At 41.7% G+C, this 23,070-nt stretch overlaps 1 protein-coding gene across 2 annotated transcripts in view; it reads left to right on the forward strand.

Moving 5' to 3' along the window:
* The window catches only part of ATRX (ATRX chromatin remodeler), a 272,152-nt gene that overhangs the window by 234,799 nt on the left and 14,283 nt on the right, over positions 1–23,070 (forward strand). For both annotated transcript variants that reach the window (XM_077285034.1, XM_077285033.1), the window contains exons 25-31: positions 16–107; positions 920–1,092; positions 4,911–5,067; positions 8,761–8,876; positions 17,126–17,234; positions 17,334–17,511; positions 22,756–22,950. In XM_077285034.1, coding sequence (XP_077141149.1) covers positions 16–107; positions 920–1,092; positions 4,911–5,067; positions 8,761–8,876; positions 17,126–17,234; positions 17,334–17,511; positions 22,756–22,950 — 1,020 coding nt within the window. The remainder of the gene's footprint in view (positions 1–15; positions 108–919; positions 1,093–4,910; positions 5,068–8,760; positions 8,877–17,125; positions 17,235–17,333; positions 17,512–22,755; positions 22,951–23,070) is intronic.

The following is a 23,070-nucleotide window of genomic DNA, read 5'->3' on the forward strand; positions in this document are numbered from 1 at the left end:
TTTTTTTCTCTTTAGGGTTACTTTGATGAAGACAGCATGGATGAGTTTATTGCATCTGACTCAGACGAATCCTCAATGTCCTTGAGTTCAGAAGAAGAGTCCTCATCGTAAGCATTTTTCATACAAGCACTGAAAGGGTTACAGCCCCACAGGATCATTCTGCCTCTTTCTTTTTTTTTCTCTCAGTGGGTACAACAGTATTATGAATGCAATCAAAATTTGCCTCTGTGGCAGAGCGGCCTACCTACTAGAATAATTATTGTGTGTTTATCATCTTCTGCCAGAAAATCACTTAACAATAACGTAATGTGAAAGATCACCAGGAATTAGTCAAACAATCAAAGATAAATGCCAATTGATTTTACGTGTGTCCTGGCATGTTTTGCCAAAATGTGAATTAAATTATGAATCAACCGGTTACAGTTTTATAGAAGGTATATTTAGGTTGCAAGCAGCCTAATTGGTTTCAGATTTTTTTTTCTTTTTCAATGTAACTTGCTCATATTTGGCAATTTTCTAGAATTGCTGAAAATAGTCTTTGCTCTGGGTATGTCCTCATGGGATGGTGTTAATGTGAATTTTACCTGTGACTTTTGCACAAGCGGGAGCAAGCAAATGGAATAGATATTTAAGGTTTGTTCCTAGTTTTTTGTTTTTTTTTTTCCCTTCAAATACTTTGTGGAGCTTGAACCATACGTGTGCTCATTAAAATCCTCCTTGAATCTACAGCAAGAGCTGCATGTAACACATGTGGATTCGTAATGTAAAAATCTACCACGTGGTGAACAACCCTCGACTACATGGATGTCTTACACTTTTGCGCCCTACATTTAAGTAGCAAAGATTATTTAATGGGAGCCAAATAAAATGCATGTCTCTCCTATCTGCGTAAAATAAATTGTTGTTTTAAAAATTTTAGCAAGAAGAAATCAAAGGTTAAAAGCAAACCGGAGAAAAGCTCAAACTCCGAAGAAAGCGATAATGAGGTGGAAGTGATTAAGGTGTGGAATTCTAGGTCTCGCGGTGGGAATGGAAAAGACCGCAAACTCGACGAACATTCAAATACTTCTGCGGCTGCTAAAGTAGAAGAAAGTGAGTTACTCATATGTAGTATGTAATAGTTTGGGTGGAACTAAAACTGTTGCGTATACCGTATATATTTGAATATGTCGACCCGAGTATAAGACGAGGCACCTAATTTTGCCACGGAAAACTGGGTAAGCTTATTGACTCGAGTGTAAGCCGTGTATGTATTGCCCCCTCATTCTATCCCTGTGTGTGGTTCCCTCCATCCAGTACTGCTTTGTGTGGCTCCTCCTGTTGTATGCGTGGCTCCCTTGGTCCCCTCGTATGCATGGCTCAGCGCCCCCCCCCAAAAAAAAAAATAAAAAAATCCTTGTATGCATGGCTCTGTGCTACCCCCGTCCCATCTTATATGCATGGCTCGGCTCCCTCCTGTCCCATCTTGTATGCATCGCTGGCCTCCCCCATCATACTCGCCCTCCTTGCACCGTCGCTGACTGCCCCTGCATCTCCATTGTCCCGGCGCCACAGCTTCTTCCTGTGCTGAGCGGTCACCTGGTACCGCTCATTAAGGTCATGAATATGCGCTCTACGCCTATGGGAGTAGAGTTGCATCCATATTCATTACCTTAATGAGCGGTACCACGTAACCGCTGAGCACAGGAACAGGAAAGAGCTGCCGGGACCGAGATGCAGCGACGGAGGGTGAGTATTGATGTCTTCTGGAAGCCGACAGCTGTCACTGTGCGACACCCACCGGCTCCATAATCCCCCTCCCCCGTCGGCTTTCTGGGCCATGAGTCGAATATAAGCCAAGGGGGGCATTTTCAGCACAGAAAAATTGTACATTATATAATGTATAATGTAAAAAAATACATGTGGATTCGCTACATCTGTAAAAGTCCAATCTATCAAATGGTGTAAAAAAATAAAAAAATCAAGACTACAGAATTGTGGTTTTTCTGCTACCCCAACAGCGCAAAAAAAGGTACAATAAAAGATTATCAAAACATCGCATCTTCCCTAAAATAGTGTCAATAAGAAATGTGAGCTTAGGGCGCAAAAAATAAACCCTTACACAGCTTCAGTTCTCAAAAATTTAAAACGTTTTGGAAAGCGTCAATAGAAGCAAAACATTTTTTCCCCCAGTTCATTCTTGGAGTATAATGAATGTTGTAAATAACCACCCCCTCCCCAAAAATTAAGAATTTTGCTTATTTCGCTGCACTTGGAATCCCACCCCGTATCTCTGCTTTTTAGTACATCACATCAGAGAACATGGATGGTGTTGTAGAATTGCACTTTTTTTTTTTTTTTGCAATTTCACCGCACTTGGAATTTTTTCCGTTTTACAGTACACTATGGTACAATCAATGGTGGTGTTCAAAAGTACAACGTTGTGTTTTTTCATAGAGGAGCAAAAATGAAAAATCACCCAGTCAGGAAAAGTTTAAAGTGGTTCAAAAATTAGAAAAAGAAATGGATATAATGTGTTTTTAAATATTCTAAAACTTATGAGTTGGCTTTTTAATTAGCAAATGATGCTTGTTTTATTAGTGAGGTAATCACTATTGTACATTAAAATGCCTTTCATCTTTCTAAACTTGACAATAAACTGTCAGAATTTTAAAGGGAAGCTGTCCCTCTCTTCCCCCATAAACATGCACATAGCTCAAAGACAAATCCAGCAATACCTTTACATGGCCAGTCTGTTCCTCAATTATTAAAAAAAATCATTGTTTCAATTGCTGTGTAGATAAGTCTGAAGATCTGAAGCCTCTGTCACTCCAGCCCTAGATCCCCGTCAAGCGCCGCAATCTCCTGCCCGACCGATGGCGCCTTTGCCTGAAATCGCACAGCATTAAAGGCTGTCAATCAGGATAAGGCAGCCCTGGGCTGGGAATAGAGCTGGAATAAGTAGTTTGGGGGGGTGAAATTCTGTAGACAGATTCCATTTAATACAATAGTATTAGAGGAGAAAGACATGATGGACAGCATTCCTAACCTCAGCACTCCTGGTATCGCCAGCATTAGAGCTGATAGACATGGTGGACAGCAGTGGGAGCAGCCTCTCCTTACCTCAGCACTCCTGGTATCTCCAGTATTAGATCAGTTAGACATGGTGGACAACAGTGTGAGCAATTTCTCCTTACCTCAGCTTTCCCGGTATCACCAGTATTAGATCAGATAGACATGGTGGACAGCAGTGTGAGCAATTTCTTCTTACCTCAGCTTTCCCGGTATCACCATTCTTAGATCAGATAGACATGGTGGACAGCAGTGTGAGCAGTCTCTCCTTACCTCAGCTCTCCCAGTATTGCCAGTATTAGATCAGATAGACAGGGTGGACAGCAGTGTGAGCAGGCTCTCCTTACCTCAGCACTCCTGGTATTGCTAGTATTAGATCATATAGGCACGGTGGACAGCAGTGTGAGCAGTCTCCTTACCTCATCACTCCTGGTATCTCCAGTATTAGATCAGATGGGCACGGTGGACAGCAGTGTGAGCAGGATCTCCTTACCTCAGCTCTCCCAGTATTGCTAGTATTAGATCAGATAGCACGGTGGACAGCAGTGTGAGCAGTCTCTCCTTACCTCAGCTCTCCCAGTATTGCCAGTATTAGATCAGATAGCACGGTGGACAGCAGTGTGAGCAGTCTCTCCTTACCTCAGCACTCCCAGTATTGCCAGTATTAGATCAGATAGCACGGTGGACAGCAGTGTGAGCAGTCTCTCCTTACCTCAGCTCTCCCAGTATTGCCAGTATTAGATCAGATAGGCAGGGTGGACAGCAGTGTGAGCAGTCTCTCCTTACCTCAGCACTCAGATAGGCACGGCGGACAGCAGTGTGAGCAGTCTCTCCTTACCTCAGCACTCCTGTTATTGCTAGTATTAGATCAGATAGCACGGTGGACAGCAGTGTGAGCAGTCTCTCCTTACCTCAGCTCTCCCAGTATTGCCAGTATTAGATCAGATAGGCACGGTGGACAGCAGTGTGAGCAGTCTCTCCTTACCTCAGCTCTCCCAGTATTGCCAGTATTAGATCAGATAGCACGGTGGACAGCAGTGTGAGCAGCCTCTTCTTACCTCAGCACTCCTGGTATTGCTAGTATTAGATCAGATAGGCACGGTGGACAGCAGTGTGAGCGGGCTCTCCTTACCTCAGCACTCCTGGTATTGCTAGTATTAGATCAGATAGGCACGGTGGACAGCAGTGTGAGCAGTCTCACCTTACCTCAGCTCTCCCTGTATTGCCAGTATTAGATCAGATAGGCAGGGTGGACAGCAGTGTGAGCAGTCTCTCCTTACCTCAGCACGGTGGACAGCAGTGTGAGCAGCCTCTTCTTACCTCAGCACTCCTGGTATTGCTAGTATTAGATCAGATAGGCACGGTGGACAGCAGTGTGAGCGGGCTCTCCTTACCTCAGCACTCCTGGTATTGCTAGTATTAGATCAGATAGGCACGGTGGACAGCAGTGTGAGCAGTCTCACCTTACCTCAGCTCTCCCTGTATTGCCAGTATTAGATCAGATAGGCAGGGTGGACAGCAGTGTGAGCAGTCTCTCCTTACCTCAGCACGGTGGACAGCAGTGTGAGCAGTCTCTCCTTACCTCAGCACTCCTGGTATCTGCAGGATTTCATCAGATAGGCACGGTGGACATGAGTGAGAGCAGCTGCAGCCTCCCTGGTATTTCATTAGAATATCCACTCGCAGCACGTCATTATAACAAGATAGCAGCCATGTTACTTCTATAGTGATTAGTTCCCTATTCATAATGAGGTTGATTTACGAATTGAGTATTTAGGAACTTATTTATGACTTTTCTTTTTGTTACTCATCTTGTTGTAAGAGCAGAGATTTGTCATTTTTGTTTTTGTCTTTTCCAGCCGTTAGTAAAACCACATCTTCCACTGCAGGGAGCCCATCCCCTGAATGGTACAAAGAGTTTGTAACTGATGCTGATGCAGAGATTATAGAACACTCTGGAAAAATATTCCTTTTGTTTGAAATTCTTCGCATGGCGGAGGAACTTGGTGATAAAGTGTAGGTTGCATTTTCTTTCTTTGTGTTCATTTCTTTTTCGACTAGTTAACGTATATTTGGGCTTGTATATATCTAGTTTGCTTTAGAATAGGTTAAAAGTCAGTACATTTTGTATTTTGTTTTGTGATGTTTTTTTTAATGAGTTTTTTTTTTTCTTTCTGAATATTTCAGTAGACATTATAATTTGCCTTGAAATTTAATTTTTTTTTTAAAATGCTTTCAAAGAAAATTCCTGGTATTTATACAGATTATTTTGAAGCCGTTTTAGAAAGGATCTGCTAACAGTTGTCAGTTCGGTGCACGTTCCCACCTGCTTGTTTTCAATCGTTCTTCCCCATTTCTTTGGCTTTTTAACCCCTTAATGACCGCCAATAGGTCTTTTTAACTGACCTGAGATATAAGAGAATAGTCTCCCCATACAGGTGACAATCCAGCAGCTGTCGGCTGTACACTATAGCTGACAACTTGCTGCATCAGCCACGATCAGTATTTGCACCATGCAAATCTGTTTAACCCCTTAGATGCTGCTGTCAATAATGACTACATCATATAAATGGTTAACAGAGTGAGGGGGGCCTCCTCTTTATCTCCATTGGTGCCCTCAGATCAGGATTGTGTGGTCCTGATGTTTGCGATTGGCAATTAATGACCAAATAGCGGCCTTAGGGTATATGCACACGTCCGGATTTCTTGCAGAAATTTCCTGAAGAAAACCGGAAATTTTCTGCAAGAAATCCGCATTTTTTTTTTTGCGGTTTTTTCGCGGTTTTTTTAGCATTCTGCAAGCGTAATTAGCTTGCAGAATGCTAAAGTTTTCCAAGCGATCTGTAGCATCGCTTGGAAAACTGACTGACAGGTTGGTCACACTTGTCAAACATAGCGTTTGCACATGGCCTTAGAGTCTGACGGCTGTAGTAATCTGTTCAGAAGTTGGGGACATTTAGGTGGTAAAAATACACATTTTCATTTCTGTCATGCCACTTTGCATTAATTCCTGAAAATCACCTGAAGGGTTAATAAACTACCTGACTGCAGTTTTCAGTGTGTCAGGGGTGCTGTTTTTAAATGGTATAACTTTTGGGGTTTTTCCAATATATGGGACCCCTAAAGTCACTTCAAATCTGGATAGGTCCCTAAAATAATAAAATTTGTAAATTTCCTTGAAAAAAATAAAAAATGACTGCTACATTTTTAAACCTCCTAAAATGCTAACAAAATAAAAGAACACTTTACAAATGGTGCTGATGTACAGCAGGCATGTGGGAAATGTTTATTAATGTTTTTCTATGGTATGACTAGCCTTGATTAAAGGGATAATAATCATTAAACGTTTGAAAATTGCTAATTTTTTAAGAATTTTTCTCAAATTTCTGATATTTTTTTATAAATAAACACAAAACATTGACCTAAATTTATCATTATCATAAAGTATATTGTGTCACGAAAAAACAGTCTCAAAATCACTGGGATTTGTTGAAACGTTTGAGTTATTACCACATAAAGTGACACTGGTCAGATATTAAAAAATTGGCTCTGTCACTAAGGGGTTAAAGCCAGATCTGTTAATCAAGGAACAGGGAATCGGAGGTGGAAACCAAGTGGAAGGAAGTTGCACAAAACTGCTCAGTGACACAAAGTTCACGCTGCTTCTGTAGTTGGTCTGAACAGTTTTTTTTTTTTTGTTTACATTCTTTTACGAGGACATGCAACCAGTGCCATCATGTCTATTTTACTAAATACATTCATGCATCCTGAAATATCAAGAAATGTATTAGTTTCACATCTGCATCATTACATACCATTTCTTATCCTCCAATCCAATTATTAGCAACACACTTTTTTGGTGTAAAGCTTGATGAATATTCTACTATGAATTCGCATCAAATTGGTGACATGTCACTTTTTTTTTTTATATATATATATTTCTATTGAAATCAATAGGAATCTTTTTCAAATAATATTTTATTTTTCTTTTTTTTTTTCTTTAAGTTTTATTTTGGAGAAGAATCTACTCCAAGATCCAAGTAAAAAACAACAACCTGTGAATATAGCATAAGAGTGCATTTACACTGCACGATTATTGTGAATGCTGTTCTGAGGGACACATATTTCACAATAATCGTGCAGTCTAAACAGGCTGCCAATCACAGAGCAAAGAAGCAAAACGTTTATCAGCTGAAATTATCTTTTGGGTTTGCCTAAAATATCATAGTTCTCTGCAGCACCCCGTTCTGTGTAAATAAAACTTGTGCTGTTGAGAACAATGTCAGCCTATCGGTGGCCATTTAAAGCTGCAAAGTTTGGAAGTGTAAAACTCTTTAGAGAAAATACTCCAGAATGATTTCACGGGAAATACAAATAATTACTTCAAAAAACTTCTGCAAGGCTGGTTAATGATTGTTCTCTGAGCCTTAAGCTGGGTTCACACTGCGTTATAGACGTCCATTAGACGGTCTACGTTACACCGCGGCATAACGCGGTGTAACGTAGTCCGTTAACACCGCCATTAATTCCTATGTCGGACGCATCGCTAGCGCACACCCACAATGGCCGTGCACTAGCGTTGTGCCGTCATTGAGTGACCGACCCTGGGACGCAGGCTGCAGCGTTTCCAGGTCCGTCACCACTAGCGCAGATAGAGCATCTGCTAGCTCTATCTGCACTAGCGCGCTGACATATTGGCACTTGCGTTAACAGCAGCCCGTTATCGCATGTGTTGAATGGGCTGCTGTTAACGCAATGTGAACCCAGCCTTAGTGAGGACCTTTCACAGCTTTTGACCTTCTAATCTATGCATTGGTGCACATAGTAGCAGGATTGTAGATAACTCTTTTGTGGAGATACAATAGGTCTGCCATCCTCAGCTGCTCCTGTGATCCTCCTCACTCTGATGCTGCTGTATGCCTCCTCTTCCAGTGCTTTAATAACAGGAAGTGCCAGGAGGGAGTGGGCGCACAATACAGTATCGCGTGATCACGCTGGCTAGTACGTCCTCTGGCACTTCCTGTTATTGAAGCAGTGGGAGAAGGAGGCAGATAGCAGCATCAGAGTGAGGAGGGTTTCGGGAGCAGCTGAAGACAGCAGACCTATTACATGTATGTATTACTGTTAATGCAGTTAGGGAGGATTTATAAGTGTGAACACATGAGTCGCACAGGTTTGACATTTTCTGTGGTATGGGTGTTTATTTTGGTTAACTGTGGGCATCTACTATTTCATCCTGATGCCGCTGACTTTTTATGATTGGTCAGTCATTGGGATGAAAGCACGCACCCACTCAACGGAAAGCAATTAAACTCAGTTGAACAAGAAAAAAATTGACGCTAGTGATTTTGTAACTAACGCTAAACGTTTTTATCTTCATGTGCAGGAATGTACAGTTTATAAGGTCAAAAGTTGTGAAACGTCCACTTTAAGCTGCCACATGCAAGAGATTTTAGATATTCAGAAAGGTAGATTTTAGACCATTTTTTCATTCTTACCTGACTTAATAAATCTGCTTCCCATCAATAAAAGGCAATAGCAGGCAACATATAAAGACAAAGATTGATTTATCATTTGACAAGTCGTTCAGAAAAAGCCATCTGAAATGCCTAATGTCTGCACCCCTTCTGGGAGTTTGTGTTCTATGATGAAACGAATTCTAATTTATTTGTGTCAAATGCTGCAATGTTTCTTGTGCTGTTTCTTCAGTTTAGTTTTCAGTCAGTCTCTCATATCCTTGGATCTGATTGAAGATTTCCTAGAATTGGCAAGTGTAGATCGATCAGAAGAAGAAGAAGCTGAATCCAAACCAATTATATACAAAGGTATGTAGTAACCAGAAATAAGGGGTTCTGCCAATCTACTCAAGTCATTTGGCGCTCATTTACCAGCCTTTTTACTTAGGCCGACAAATGAAGGGGGTCCGTCCCCATACAGTATCATGTTGTCTGAAGCCCCTCCACTATTTACTCCGGATAATGTGCTGGGATACTGATGTGTTCTATGTTTGTCGGCTAAGAAAAAAATCTCATTGCCTGATGAACAAGTGTTTTGCTCATTTGTTGGATAATTGCAGTCATGTTTACACTGGTAGGTAATCAGGAATGAGTATTTATCTACCAGTGTAAGTACACCATATGTACCTTAACCTATTTTTTGTATTCTAAGGATTTGTAATAATCTGAAAAGTGAATCTATCACATTGTTAATGTAGCCTAATCCTCATAAAGAAACTGTTTAGAAGGAAAAGATTTAGTACAACTTGTTGCATTCATTTATTTCCCTGTTTATTGTGTCCTTTTCTGTCAACTGGGTGGTCCTACTGAGTAACTGACATTTGCATCTGTATCCACACTTATACAGGGAAGACTGTCCGTCACTGATTAGCACCGCCCACTTCACTGAAAAGCCCACAATAAGCAGGGAGATAAATGAGTAAAGCAAGGGTTATACTGAATAATTTCTCACTAAATTATGTATCAATCTGTTGAGCACCTCCCGCTCTATGCCAGGCTTCCTGCTAAGATTACATTTTCAATGTGACAGGTTCACATTAATGAAAAAGCGATTTAATCTGCCCCATAGGTCTGATATGCTGCAGCCACTCAAGATCTCTTGCTAAGTGATTTTTCTTCCCTAACCACACTGTATTGTTTGCTTGCCTATAAAAAGTTATAATTTCAGCCTTCCATAGTTTTAGGAATTGTTTGAAAGAAAATACATTAGCTTAAACTTGTTCATATTTAGGAAACAATGGCTGTAATTTCTAGTCACAGCATGAGTGATAAATGGACATAAAACATTGTGGACGTTGTAGCTGTAGTTTTCTAGCAGTCAGCTGTTTAGTTTTCGCATGCTATAGGTTCATGTGTTTTTTTTTGTTTTGTTTGTGTCTGACATCTGGTAAAAACCTATAATTATTAGTCTAATTAAGCACGCGCAGCTGGTCCACATTTGTGTGCAAAAAAATAATTAGACCTTGAAGGCAATTGCACTGGCTACAGTTTGCAAATTGTGTTGAGAAAGCGCTATCTCCTAATTGAAAGCACCTCTTCTGTTTGGGACGTTGTCGTTTTTTTTTTTATTTTCTATTTAAATGAAAAACCCCTATGACAGGTAATAATGACATGGTTAACATCGCCAGCATTTTGGCCCAGATTCATTAATTCAGTCTTAAAGAACGGGTCCGCTGGTGTATGATGTGCCTAAATCATTAAAGAGTAATCGTGATTTTAACTTTTGTTTCCTAAATCGATTGTATGCATGAAAATTAGAAACTTTGTAATAGATCTTATCAGAGAAAGCTCCTTTTTTCTCCTCCTGGACTGACCAGTCATTCTAAATTCCAGCGTAAAATCTGTATTCAGTGAGGACAGATTGTTACATCACTTAGATAGGAGATGAGAACCGCTTACAGACCAGATTCTATGTAGATGGGAGTGGGGAGGCTCTGCCTCCAGCTCCCCTGTCCTCCTCCCTGCCATCTTAAAAATAAGATTCTATCTCACTAATGTAGTAATCTGTCTTCACTGAATACATATTTTATCCAGGTATGGGGAGTTTAGAAAATAAATACTCCATCCTGGATGAGAAAGAAGCATATTTCTCTGATAGGATATATTACAAAGTTACTTATTTTCAAGTGTTTTATTGCATTTGGGAAATAAAAATGTAAACAATTGTTACCCTTTAACCCCTTCCCGACATGCGCCATACATATACTGCTCTGCGGGAGGTGCATTCCCACAAAGAGCAGAATATCTACGGCGGCACAATTGCGAGGCCTCACGTTAAGTGCCTTGGCGATCTCGTGCGGGTGTCTGTATGTGACAGCTGACACCCCACAGCAATGCCCACGATTAGTGCTAGCACCGATCGCAGGCATTTAACCCCTCTGATGCTGCTGTCAGTAGTGAAAGCGTCATAGAGAAGAAACGCACAGGGAGGGGGCTCCCTGCGCGCTTCCATCAAGACATCGCGATCGCGTCACGATGTCCTGATGGTCTCCATGGAGACCCCCGGTACTAAGATGGCGGCGGGGTCCTCCAGGGAAGTTGGCTTGCGAGCGCCTGCTGAGAGCAGGCGCCGGTTTGCCTCCTTCCCCGCCTGTCAGATCCTGATCTGATGCTCTGCTGTGCAAAGTGTCAGATCAGTGATATGACATTATATAGTGATGATCCATACTGGGACAAAGTAAAAAAGTTAATAAAAAAAAAAAAAAATTACAAAGTGTAAAAATACTTTTTAAAAATCACTAAATAAAGAAAAAAATATTTTTTCCTTTCCAATAAATGTGTTTATGTAAATAAGAAAAAAACAATAAAAGTACACATATTTGGTATCGCCGCATCCATAACGACCTGCTCTATAAAACTGTCCCTCTAATTAACCCCTTCAGTGCACACCATAAAAAAATAAAATAAAGCATTTTTTTGCCTAGTTTTTTTATCATCATACCTCCGAACAAAAAGTTCAATAATACGTGATAAAGACTGATGTAGATTAAAATGGTACCTCTGAAAACTTCATCATATTCCACAGTAAAGCAAGCCGCCGTACAGCTCCATCAGCAAAAAAATAAAAAAGTTATAGCTCTCAGAATAAAGCGATGCAAAAATTATTTTGTTTTTCTATAATAGTTTTTGTTTAAAAGCACCAAAACATAAAAAAATATAAATGAGGTATCGTTGTAATTGTACTGAACCGAAGAATAAAAGCTGTCTTGCCAATCTTACTACACACGGAACGGTATAAAAAAACAAAAAGTAATTCCTGAATTGCTGGTTTTTGTTCATTGTCTCCCAAAAATCAGAATAGAAAGCGATGAAAAAAATGTCATGTGCCCGAAAATGGAACCAATAGAAACGTCAGCTCGTCCCGCAAAAAACAAGCCCTCACATGACTGTCGGCCGAAAATAGAAAAAATTATAGCTCTCAAAATATGGTGATACAAAAACTAGTTTTCCCAATGAAAAGCGTCTTTTAGAGTGTGACAGCAGCCACACATAAAAACCCAATATAAATCTGGTATCGCTGTAATCACACCGACCCTAAGAATAGTCGCCTAATGACTTATACCGCACGAGGAATGGCTTAAAAAAGAAAACCAATTCTTCACCTACTGTTGATTTTTTTTTTTTTTTTTCTCATTCTGCCTCCCAAAGATCGCAGTAAGGCTTGGCGCACATTTATCCTGCACTATGTGCTGAGTGCTTACACCGGGGTTTCTGTGTAAATCTCTGAAATACGTGATTCAGACAGAACCCCTGGCGGAGAATTCCCTATAATGAGGCAGATGGAGTCAATGTGGATGCCATAGGACCTGTGATCTGGTGGTGTCCATCTTTTTAGGATTGCACAGTTTTGTGCACTTCTGAAAAGGACACCGCTTACCAGAGGCCAGACTGAGTCCAGAGTAAATCTGCTGCCTCATTATTGTGAATGGATCCCTCAGGGGTTTCATCTAAATGTGATGAAACCCTTGAGAGGGGCCACGTGATCGCGCTCAGCACAGGAAGCCGGAACCTACGAGATGCTGTGAGCACGCCGGGATCAATGAGATGCTTCGAGGGCACGCTGGAGAGTGAATAGGATGTCTTCTGGATGCTGTCGGCTGCGGGTGTCACTGTCGTGCTATAAGAGAAATGAAAAAATTGTTTCCAAAATTGTGCTGATGTAAAGTAGACATATGGGAAATGTTATTTATCAACTATTTTGTGTGATATGACTCTCTGATTTAAGGACATAAAAACAACAATTTGAAAATTGCTAAATTTTCACCAAAATTCTGTTGTTATTTCACAAATAAACACAAGTCATATCAAAGAAATTTTACCACTATCATAAAGTACAATATGTCACGAAAAAACAGAAGTCTCAGAATCGTTGAAGCGTTCCAGAGCTATAACCTCATAAATTGACACTGGTTAGAATTGTAAAAATTGGCCTGGTCAGGAAGGTGAAAACAGACTTTGGGGTGAAGGGGTTAAGAGATGCTTGCCACTTAATGAACTTAGGCGCATCTTACAACTGGCTTGTGCATCCGCCAGAAATGTTACTTCTGCTGGTATCTGTAGGCATAACATACAGCTTACCACGGGCTCAAGTAAAAAAAAGAAAAAAAAAGTTGTCACCAAATCCTGAATCCTACTGAATATGCAACATTCCAGTGAAATGGTGATATAATGCATAAAAGATTTAATCCCTTCCCGACCTTTGACGCCACGTAGGCGTCATGAAAGTCGGTGCCAATCCGACCCATGACGCCTATGTGGCGCCATGGAATGATCGCGTCCCTGCAGAGCGGGTGAAAGGGTTAACTCTAATTTTACCAGATCTGCAGGGACAGGGGGAGTGAGACTTCAGCCCAGGGGGGGTGGCTTCACCCCCTCCGTGGCTACGATCGCTCTGATTGGCTGTTAAAAGTGAAACAGCCAATCAGAGCGATTTGTAATATTTCGCCTAAAAAACTGGTGAAATATTACAATCCAGCCATGGCCGATGCTGCAATATCATTGGCCATGGCTGGAAACACTTATGTGACCCCACCGATCGCCCCCCCAAGCCACCGATCTGTGCTCCGCTCCCCTCCGTCTTGTGCTCCGCTCCCACATCCTACTGTCCGCCAACCCCCCCCCCCCCGTGCACCTACGCCACCCCCTTATACTTACCGAGGCTCCCGGTGTGCATCCGTCTTCTCCATGGGCGCCGCCATCTTCCAAAATGGCCGGCCGGCAGATTCGTTGCAAGTAAATTTTGATCGCTGTGATAGGTTCTATCACAGCGATCGAAATAAAAAAAATAATAAATAACCCCCCCCCTTTATCACCCCCATAGGTAGGGACAATAATAAAATAAAGAAAATATTTTTTTTTCTTTTTCCACTAGGGTTAGGGTTAGGGTTATGGCATGTGCACACAGTGCGGATTTGGCTGCGGATCGGCAGCGGATTGGCCACGGATCCGCAGCGGATTGGCCGCTGCGAATTCGTAGCAGTTTTCCATCAGGTTTACAGTACCATGTACACCTATGGAAAACCAAATCCGCTGTGCCCATGGTGCGGAAAATTCCGTGCAGAAACGCTGCGTTGTATTTTCCGCAGCATGTCAATTCTTTGTGCGGATTCCGCAGCGTTTTACACCTGTTCCTCAATAGGAATCCGCAGGTGAAATCCGCACAAAAAAACACTGGAAATCCGCTGTAAATCCCCAGGTAAAACGCAGTGCCTTTTACCTGCAGATTTTTCAAAAATCGTGCGGAAAAATCTCACACGAATCCGCAACGTGGGCACATAGCCTTAGGGTTAGGGTTGGAATTAGAGTTAGGGTTGGAATTAGGGCTAGGGTTGGAAATAGTGTTAAGATTAGGCTTGTGGTTAGGGTTACGGATAGGGTTAGGGGTGTGTTGGGGTTACAGTTGTGGTTAGGGTTGGGATTAGGGTTAGGGTTGGGGTTAGGGTTGGAATTAGGGTTACGGGTGTGTTGGGGTTAGGGTTGTGGTTAGGGGTGTGTTGGGGTTAGGGTTGTGATTAGGGTTATGGCTACAGTTGGGATTAGGATTAGGGGTGTGTTGGGGTTAGTGTTGAAGTTAGAATTGAGGGGTTTCCACTGTTTAGGCACATCAGGGGTCTCCAAACGCAACATGGCGCCACCATTGATTCCAGCCAATCTTGCGTTCAAAAAGTCAAATGGTGCTCCCTCTCTTCCAAGCCCCGACGTGCGCCCAAACAGTGGTTTACCCCCACATATGGGGTACCAGCGTACTCAGGACAAACTGGGCAACAACTGTTGGGGTCCAATTTCTCAAGTTACCCTTGCAAAAATAAAAAATTACTTGCTAAAACATAATTTTTTGAGGAAAGAACAATTATTTTTTATTTTCACGGCTCTGCGTTATAAACTTCTGTGAAGCACTTGGGGGTTGAAAGTGCTCACCACACATCTAGATAAGTTCCTTGGGGGGTCTAGTTTCCAAAATTGGGTCACTTGTGGGGTGTTTCTACTGTTTAGGCACATCAGGGGCTCTGCAAATGCAACGTGATGCCCGCAGACCATTCCATCAAAGTCTGCATTTCAAATGTCCCTACTTCCCTTCCGAGCCCTGACGTGCGCCCAAACAGTGGTTTACCCCCACATATGGGGTACCAGCATACTCACAACAAACTGGGCAACAAATATTGGGGCCCAATTTCTCCTTTTACCCTTGTGAAAATAGAAAATTGCTTGCTAAAACATCTTTTTTGAGGAAAGAAAAATGATTTTTTATTTTCACGGCTCTGCGTTGTAAACTTCTGTGAAGCACTTGGGGGTTGAACGTGCTCACCACACATCTAGATAAGTTCCTTGGGGGGTCTAGTTTCCAAAATGGGGTCACTTGTGGGGGGTTTCTACTGTTTAGGCATATCAGGGGCTCTGCAAACGTAACATGATGCCTGCAGACCATTCCATCAAAGTCTGCATTCCAAAACGTCACTACTTCCCTTCCGAGCCCCGGCATGTGCCCAAACAGTGGTTTACCCCCCCATATGGGGTATCAGCGTACTCAGGAGAAACTGGACAACAACTTTTGGGGTCAAATTTCTCCTGTTACCCTTGCAAAAATAAAAAATTCTGGGCTAAAAAAATATTTTTGAGGAAAGGAAACACATTTATTATTTTCACGGCTCTGCGTTATAAACTTCTGTGAAGCACTTGGGGGTTCAAAGTGCTCACCACACATCTAAATTAGTTCCTTGGGAGGTCTAGTTTCCAAAATGGGGTCACTTGTGGGGAAGCTCCAATGTTTAGGCACACAAGGGCTCTCCAAACGTGACATGGTGTCCGCTAGAGATGGAGATAATTTTTCATTCAAAAAGTCAAATGGCGCTCCTTCCCTTCCGAGCCTTACCATGTGCCCAAACAGTGGTTTACCCCCACATGTGAGGTATCGGTGTACTCAGGAGAAATTGTCCAACAAATTTTAGGATCCATTTTATCCTGTTGCCCATGTGAAAATGAAAAAATTGAGGCTAAAATAATTTTTTTGTGAAAAAAAAAGTACTTTTTCATTTTTACGGATCAATTTGTGAAGCACCTGGGGGATTAAAGTGCTCACTATGCTTTTGATAAGTTCCTTGGGGGGTCTAGTTTCCAAAATGGGGTCACTTGTGGGGGAGCTCCAATGTTTAGGCACACGGGGGCTCTCCAAACGCAACATGGTGTCCGCTAAAGATTGGAGCCAATTTTTCATTCAAAAAGTCAAATGGCGCTCCTTCCCTTCCGAGCCCTGCCGGGCGCCCAAACAGTGGTTTACCCCCACATATGAGGTATCAGCGTACTCAGGACAAATTGGACAACAACGTTGGTGGTCCAGTTTCTCCTTTTACCCTTGGGAAAATAAAAAAATTGTTGCTAAAAATCATTTTTGTGACTAAAAAGTTAAATGTTCATTTTTTACTTCCGTGTTGCTTCTGCTGCTGTGAAGCACCTGAAGGGTTAATAAACTTCTTGAATGTGGTTTTGAGCACCTTGAGGGGTGCAGTTTTTAGAATGGTGTCACTTTTGGGTATTTTCAGCCATATAGAACCCTCAAAATGACTTCAAATGTGAGGTGGTCCCTAAAAAAAATGGTTTTGTAAATTTTGTTGTAAAAATGAGAAATCACTGGTCAAATTTTAACCCTTATAACTTCCTAGCAAAAAAAAAATTTGTTTCCAAAATTTTGCTGATGTAAAGTAAGACATGTGGGAAGTGTTATTTATTAACTATTTTGTGTCACATAACTCTCTGGTTTAACAGAATAAAAATTCAAAATGTGAAAATTGCGAAATTTTCAAAATTTTCGCCAAATGTCCGTTTTTTTCACAAATAAACTCAGAAATTATCGACCTAAATTTACCACTAACATGAAGCCCAATATGTCACGAAAAAACAATCTCAGAATCGCTAGGATCCGTTGAAGCGTTCCTGAGTTATTACCTCATAAAGGGACACTGGTCAGAATTGCAAATAACGGCAAGGTCATTAAGGCCAAAATAGGCTGGGTCATGAAGGGTTTAAGAACAAGAAAATGTAAACTATAAAATAATGTTTTATAGGTGACGGGAAGTGGTTTAGAAACATTGATTACTACCGATTGGATGGCTCAACCAGTGCTCAGACCAGAAAGAAATGGGCTGAGGAGTTTAATGATGTGACCAATGTGAGGTAAGATATTCTTGAAAAAATACCAGCTCCTCATTCCATTGAACTCAGCTGTTTGCTATGTGCCTAATACCATTTTTTTCCCATGGTTTATTTTACTAGGGGGCGTCTGTTCCTGATTTCTACAAAGGCAGGATCCCTCGGCATAAACCTGGTGGCTGCTAATCGTGTGATCATTTTTGATGCTTCATGGAATCCATCATATGATATACAGAGTATCTTCAGGGTATATCGATTTGGCCAGACCAAAGCTGTGTTTGTGTACAGGTTTTTGGCACAGGTTTGTTTTTAACTTTACTAACGTTTCTTGTTTTGTTACAACTTATAGTAAACTTGTTATTGCTGAATAAGTACAATTATGTAGTATGCCATCCCTCCCATACACAGTAGCACTCTCTCGGCAGAGCACTTTTGTGTTCTCTAGGATAGAGTCGCTGCCAAACGTTTCTGGCGGTGGCTTCTCTCAGGGAGAACAAAATGATCACTAGTTTGAAATCGGACCTGCCAGTTTATTATCTCCCGACATCATCCCTGAGGACCCTTTACACATTAGACTGCCTTTACACAAGCTGTATTTTGTGTATAAGAACCAGGATTGTCTAAAAAATGCATCTTAAAGTGCACAATATAACACAAATTTCTTCAGTAGAATAACAGAAAGCAAGGACTTCCTAATAACTATAAGAAAGCACAATTTATTTATAATTCTCTTGCGACTTTTGTGTTACATGTATATATATATTTTTTAATTGGAAATAATTTTTTTTTTAATCCATATAATTTATTTTAATGTAAATGCGAAATCTTGCAATTTTTTCACTAACCCCTGGAGCTTTTTAAGATTCCAAATTTTCTATTGTTTCAGGAAACAACACTAATACATAGTGGTCGTATTTTGACCTAATGTTTTGTATGGAAATGTCTAATCATGTGCCAGTTGTCACTGTGGAGGGACTGGGAGCAGGGGAGCTGTGACATCACCTATTGTGATTGCTGGTTCCTCTATTATCAGCTCTGTCTGTATAGAGCTGTTAGCTCAGTGAAAGCATAAGAAACAAGTACACCAAAATATTTTTTTCGCCACTGCTTTTATGTAGTATTAATGACCATCAAACATCACACAATAGCACATATGATGATACATCATATAATCAGATAGTACACCGTAGTATTTCACAGATTTTCATATCCACCAGTATAGGCACAATTGTGACTTTCTGTGCGGAGATTCCTTCGCTCATGGCGCTTGAGCCTAAGAGCAAGCAGAATTTCTAGTTGGAATGTTTTGGAGTCTACCCCTTTCTGATTGGGGTGGTCCCCAAAAGGTCAAAATGTCACCAGCCGAGTATCATTAAAAATTGATGAGCATGCCTAAGGCCATGTGCACACGTTCAGTATTTTTCGCGTTTTTTCGCTATAAAAACGTGATAAAAACGCGAAAAAAACGCTTACATATGCCTCCTATTATTTACAGGGTAGTCCACATTTTTTGTGCAAATGTTGCGATTTTTTCCGCGAAAAAAATCGCATCGCGGAAAAAAAGCAACATGTTCATTAACCCCTTCACCCCCGGAGCTTTTTCAGTTTTCGTTTTTCGCTACCCTCCTTCCCAGAGCCATAACTTTTTTATTTTTCCGTCAATTTGGCCATGTGAGGGCTTATTTTTTGCGGGACGAGTTGTACTTTTGAACGACATCATTGGTTTTAGCATGTCGTGTACTAGAAAACGGGAAAAAAATTCCAAGTGCAGTGAAATTGCAAAAAAAGTGCAATCCCACACTTGTTTTTTGCTTGCCTATTTTGCTAGGTTCACTAAATGCTAAAACTGACCTGCCATTATGATTCTCCAGGTCACTACGAGTTCATAGACACCTAACATGACTACGTTATTTTTCACCTAAGTGGTGAAAAAAAATTCCAAACTTTGCAAAAAACAAAACAAAATTGCGCCATTTTCCGATACTCGTAGCGTCTCCATTTTTCGTGATCTGGGGTCAGGTGAGGGCTTATTTTTTGCATGCCGAGCTGGTGTTTTTAATGATAGCATTTTGGTGTAGATACGTTCTTTTGATCGCCCGTTATTGCATTTTAATGCAATGTCGTGGCGAGCAAAAAAACGTAAATCTGGCGTTTCGAATTTTTTTCTCATTACGCCATTTAGCGATCAGGTTAATGCTTTTTTTTTATTGATAGATCGGGCGATTCTGAACGCGGCGATACCAAATATGTGTAGGTTGGGGGTTTTTTTTATTGATTTATTTTGATTGGGGCGAAAGGGGGGTGATTTAAACTTTTATATTTTTTTTATTTTTTTCACATTTTTAAAAACTTTTTTTTTTTACTTTTGCCATGCTTCTATAGCCTCCATGGGAGGCTAGAAGCAGGCACAACGCGATCGGCTCTGCTATGCAGCAGTGATCATAAGATCGCTGCTACACAGCAGATTTGCAGGTGTGCTGTGAGCGCCGACCACAGGGTGGCGCTCACAGCCACCGGCAATCAGTAACCATAGAGGTCTCAAGGACCTCTATGGTTACAATGGAGGAGCATCGCCGACCCCCGATCATGTGACGGGGGTCGGCGATGCGCTCATATCCGGCCGCACGGCCGGATGCGGTAGTTAAATGCCGCTGTCTGCGTTTGACAGCGGCATTTAACTAGTTAATAGCGGCGGGTGATCGCGATTTCACCCGCCGCTATTGCGCGCACATGTCAGCTGTAAAAAACAGCTGACATGTCGCGACTTTGATGTGCGCTCACCGCCGGAGCGCACATCAAAGCGGGGGTCCCGACATGTGACGTACTATACCGTCACATGTCGGGAAGGGGTTAAAAATGCGGAATTGCGGGGATTCCGCACACCTGGGAGTGCATTGATCTGCTTACTTCCCGCACGGGGCTGTGCACACCATGCGGGAAGTAAGCAGATTATGTGCGGTTGGTACCCAGGGTGGAGGAGAGGAGACTCTCCTCCACGGACTGGGCACCATATAATTGGTCATAAAAAAAAGAATTAAAATAAAAAATAGTCATATACTCACCCTCTGATGGCCCCCGAAGTGTTCCCGCCTCTCCGGTGCATGCTCCGGCGTCTGTTCCTATAGATGGTGTGGTTCAGGACCTGTGATGACGTCCGTGATTGGTCACGTGACCGCTCATGTGACTCACGTGACCAATCACAAGCCGCGACGTCATCACAGGTCCTGAACCACACCGGCATCTATAGGAACGGACGCCGCTGAGGAGATCGTCTGGGTGAGTATAACCATTTTTTATTTTTTTTATTATTTTTAAACATTCTATCTTTTACTATAGATGCTGCATAAGCAACATCTATAGTAACAAGTTGGTCACACTTGTCAAACAGTGTGTTTGACAAGTGTGACCAACTTGTCAGTCAGTTTTCCAAGCGATGCTACAGATCGCTTGGAAAACTTTAGCATTCTGCAAGCTAATTACGCTTGCAGAATGCTAAAAAAGCGAAAAAAAAAACGGGAAAAAAACGCAAAAAAAAAAAAATGCGGATTTCTTGCAGAAAATTTCCGGTTTTCTTCAGGAAATTTCTGCAAGAAATCTGGACGTGTGCACATACCCTAAATTAGTTTGTAGATGGGTTACCTCGCACTGTAATCCTGCCTCTTATAATATGGAGCCTGCTGTGATCCTTGAAAGGACAGGAAGTACAAGTCTAAAGAGAAAAAAAAGCCATGAGTGGCCATTGTGAAAATTTGCAAGATTATTATTACCGTATATATTTTTTGTAATAACGATTATATTTAAAAAAGAATTCCAAAAATTAAAAGAAAAAATGCAACACAAACACCTAATTTAAAACAATAAATCATTTTCTATTGACGTCTGTCACATGTGCTCATTGTGAACCTGCTTTCATCTGTGAAAAGCACAGGGTGCCAGTGGCGAATTTGATAATCCTGGTGTTCTGTGGCAAATGCCAAGCGTCCTGCACGGTATTGGGCTGTGAGCACAACCCCCATCTGTGGACGTCGGGCACTCAGACAATCCTCATGGAGTTGGTTTCTAACAGTTTGTGCATACACATGCACATTTGTGGCCTGCTGGAGGTCATTTTGCAGGGCTCTGGCAGTGCTCCTCCTGTTCCTCCTTGCACAAAGGCTGAGGTAGCGGTCCTGCTGCTGGGTTGTTGCCCTCCTACGGCCCCCTCCACGTCTCCTGGTGTCCTGGCCCGTCTCCTGGTAGCGCCTCCAGCCTCTGGACACTACGCTGACAGACACAGCAAACCTTGCCACAGCTGGCATTGATGTGCCATCCTGGATGAGCTGCACTACCTGAGCCACTTGTGTGGGCTGTAGAGTCCGTCTCATGCTACCACGAGTGTGAAAGCACAACCAACATTCAAAAGTGACCAAAACATCAGCCAGAAAGCATTGGTACTGAGATGTGGTCTGTGGTCCCCACCCGCAGAACCACTACTTTATGGAGTGTGCCGTTGATAATTGCCAATAATTTCCATCTGTTGTCTGTTCCATTTGCACAACAGCATGTGAAATTGATTGTCAAACAGTGTTGCTTCCTAAGTGGACAGTATGATTTCACAGAAGTTTCATTTACTTGGAGTTATATTCTGTTTTGTAAGTGTTCCCTTTATTTTTTTGAGCAGCGTTTGTTTAGTGCTGGATCTGTGGACATACTTTTTTTTCTCTCCCACTCCACCACACCTTGTATAATTAGGAGTTATAGTAAAATATAATAATAAAAAAAGGACACTCTGTAATATATTGCAACCCTCTATTAGCAGTATACATACGAGCAAAAAGGGAAAATGAAATGTGACAGATACATCTGGTGGACTTCAGGAAGATATAAACAGTGGAATTAGAACTACAACATGCTATGGGCTTTTTAAAAAGCAATTGTTAAATAACAGAAATACTCCCTTTCCTCTGGATGAGTAGCCTGTATAAAAAATGTGTGTAACGTTAAGGCTATGTTCACACGGTGCGTTTTTTGGTGCGGATCCGGAGCGGAATTTCAGCTGCGGATCCGCATCCGTTTTCCATGTAGGTTACAGTACAATGTAACCCAATGGAAAACAAAATCCGCTGTGCCGACGATCCTTTTTTCCCCAGGAAAATCCGCGCGGATTTGCCTGCGGAAAAAAGAAGTACCATGTCAATTCTTTCTCCGGATTCCGCTGCGGGTTTCCAGCAGCACCAATAGGAAACTGCATTTGGAAACCCGCAGTGGAATCCGCAGAAGAAAAAGGATCAAAATCCGCAGCTAAAATCAGCGCTGAATTTTAGCTGCGGTTTTTCAAAACAGGACAGGAAAAAAAACTGATGAAAAAACTGAACGTGTGAACGTAGCCTAACAGTGGAGTATCTGAAAAGGTTCTAGTTGTCATTTACGCTAGAGCATAGAATATTGATAGACAAGTTACATAACGTGTATGCCTTGTGTTACCTAAACGGTAAATAGACATTTAACGGTTTAACGTGAATATTCGATTTGATTCTTAAAGCAAAATTATTTGTTGGATTTTCAGGGTACCATGGAAGAAAAAATCTATGATCGACAGGTCACCAAACAGTCACTCTCCTTCAGAGTAATCGACCAGCAGCAGATAGAACGTCACTTTACTATGAATGAGCTCACAGAGCTTTACGCATTTGAGCCAGATCTCATAGATGACCCCAACTCAGAAAAGAAGAAGAAGAGAGAGATTCCAAAGCTGCCAAAGGTGAGAGGATCAATCCTTATTGTTTGAAGCCATACTATAGTCATAATATTGTACTAGAGGCGAATCATCACCCAGTGCGCATTTACAGTCAGTGACCTGAAGAAGATTTAGCTTTAGGCT

This window comes from Ranitomeya variabilis, chromosome 2 (assembly GCF_051348905.1).
Source record: "Ranitomeya variabilis isolate aRanVar5 chromosome 2, aRanVar5.hap1, whole genome shotgun sequence".
NCBI classification, from domain to species: Eukaryota; Metazoa; Chordata; class Amphibia; order Anura; family Dendrobatidae; genus Ranitomeya; species Ranitomeya variabilis.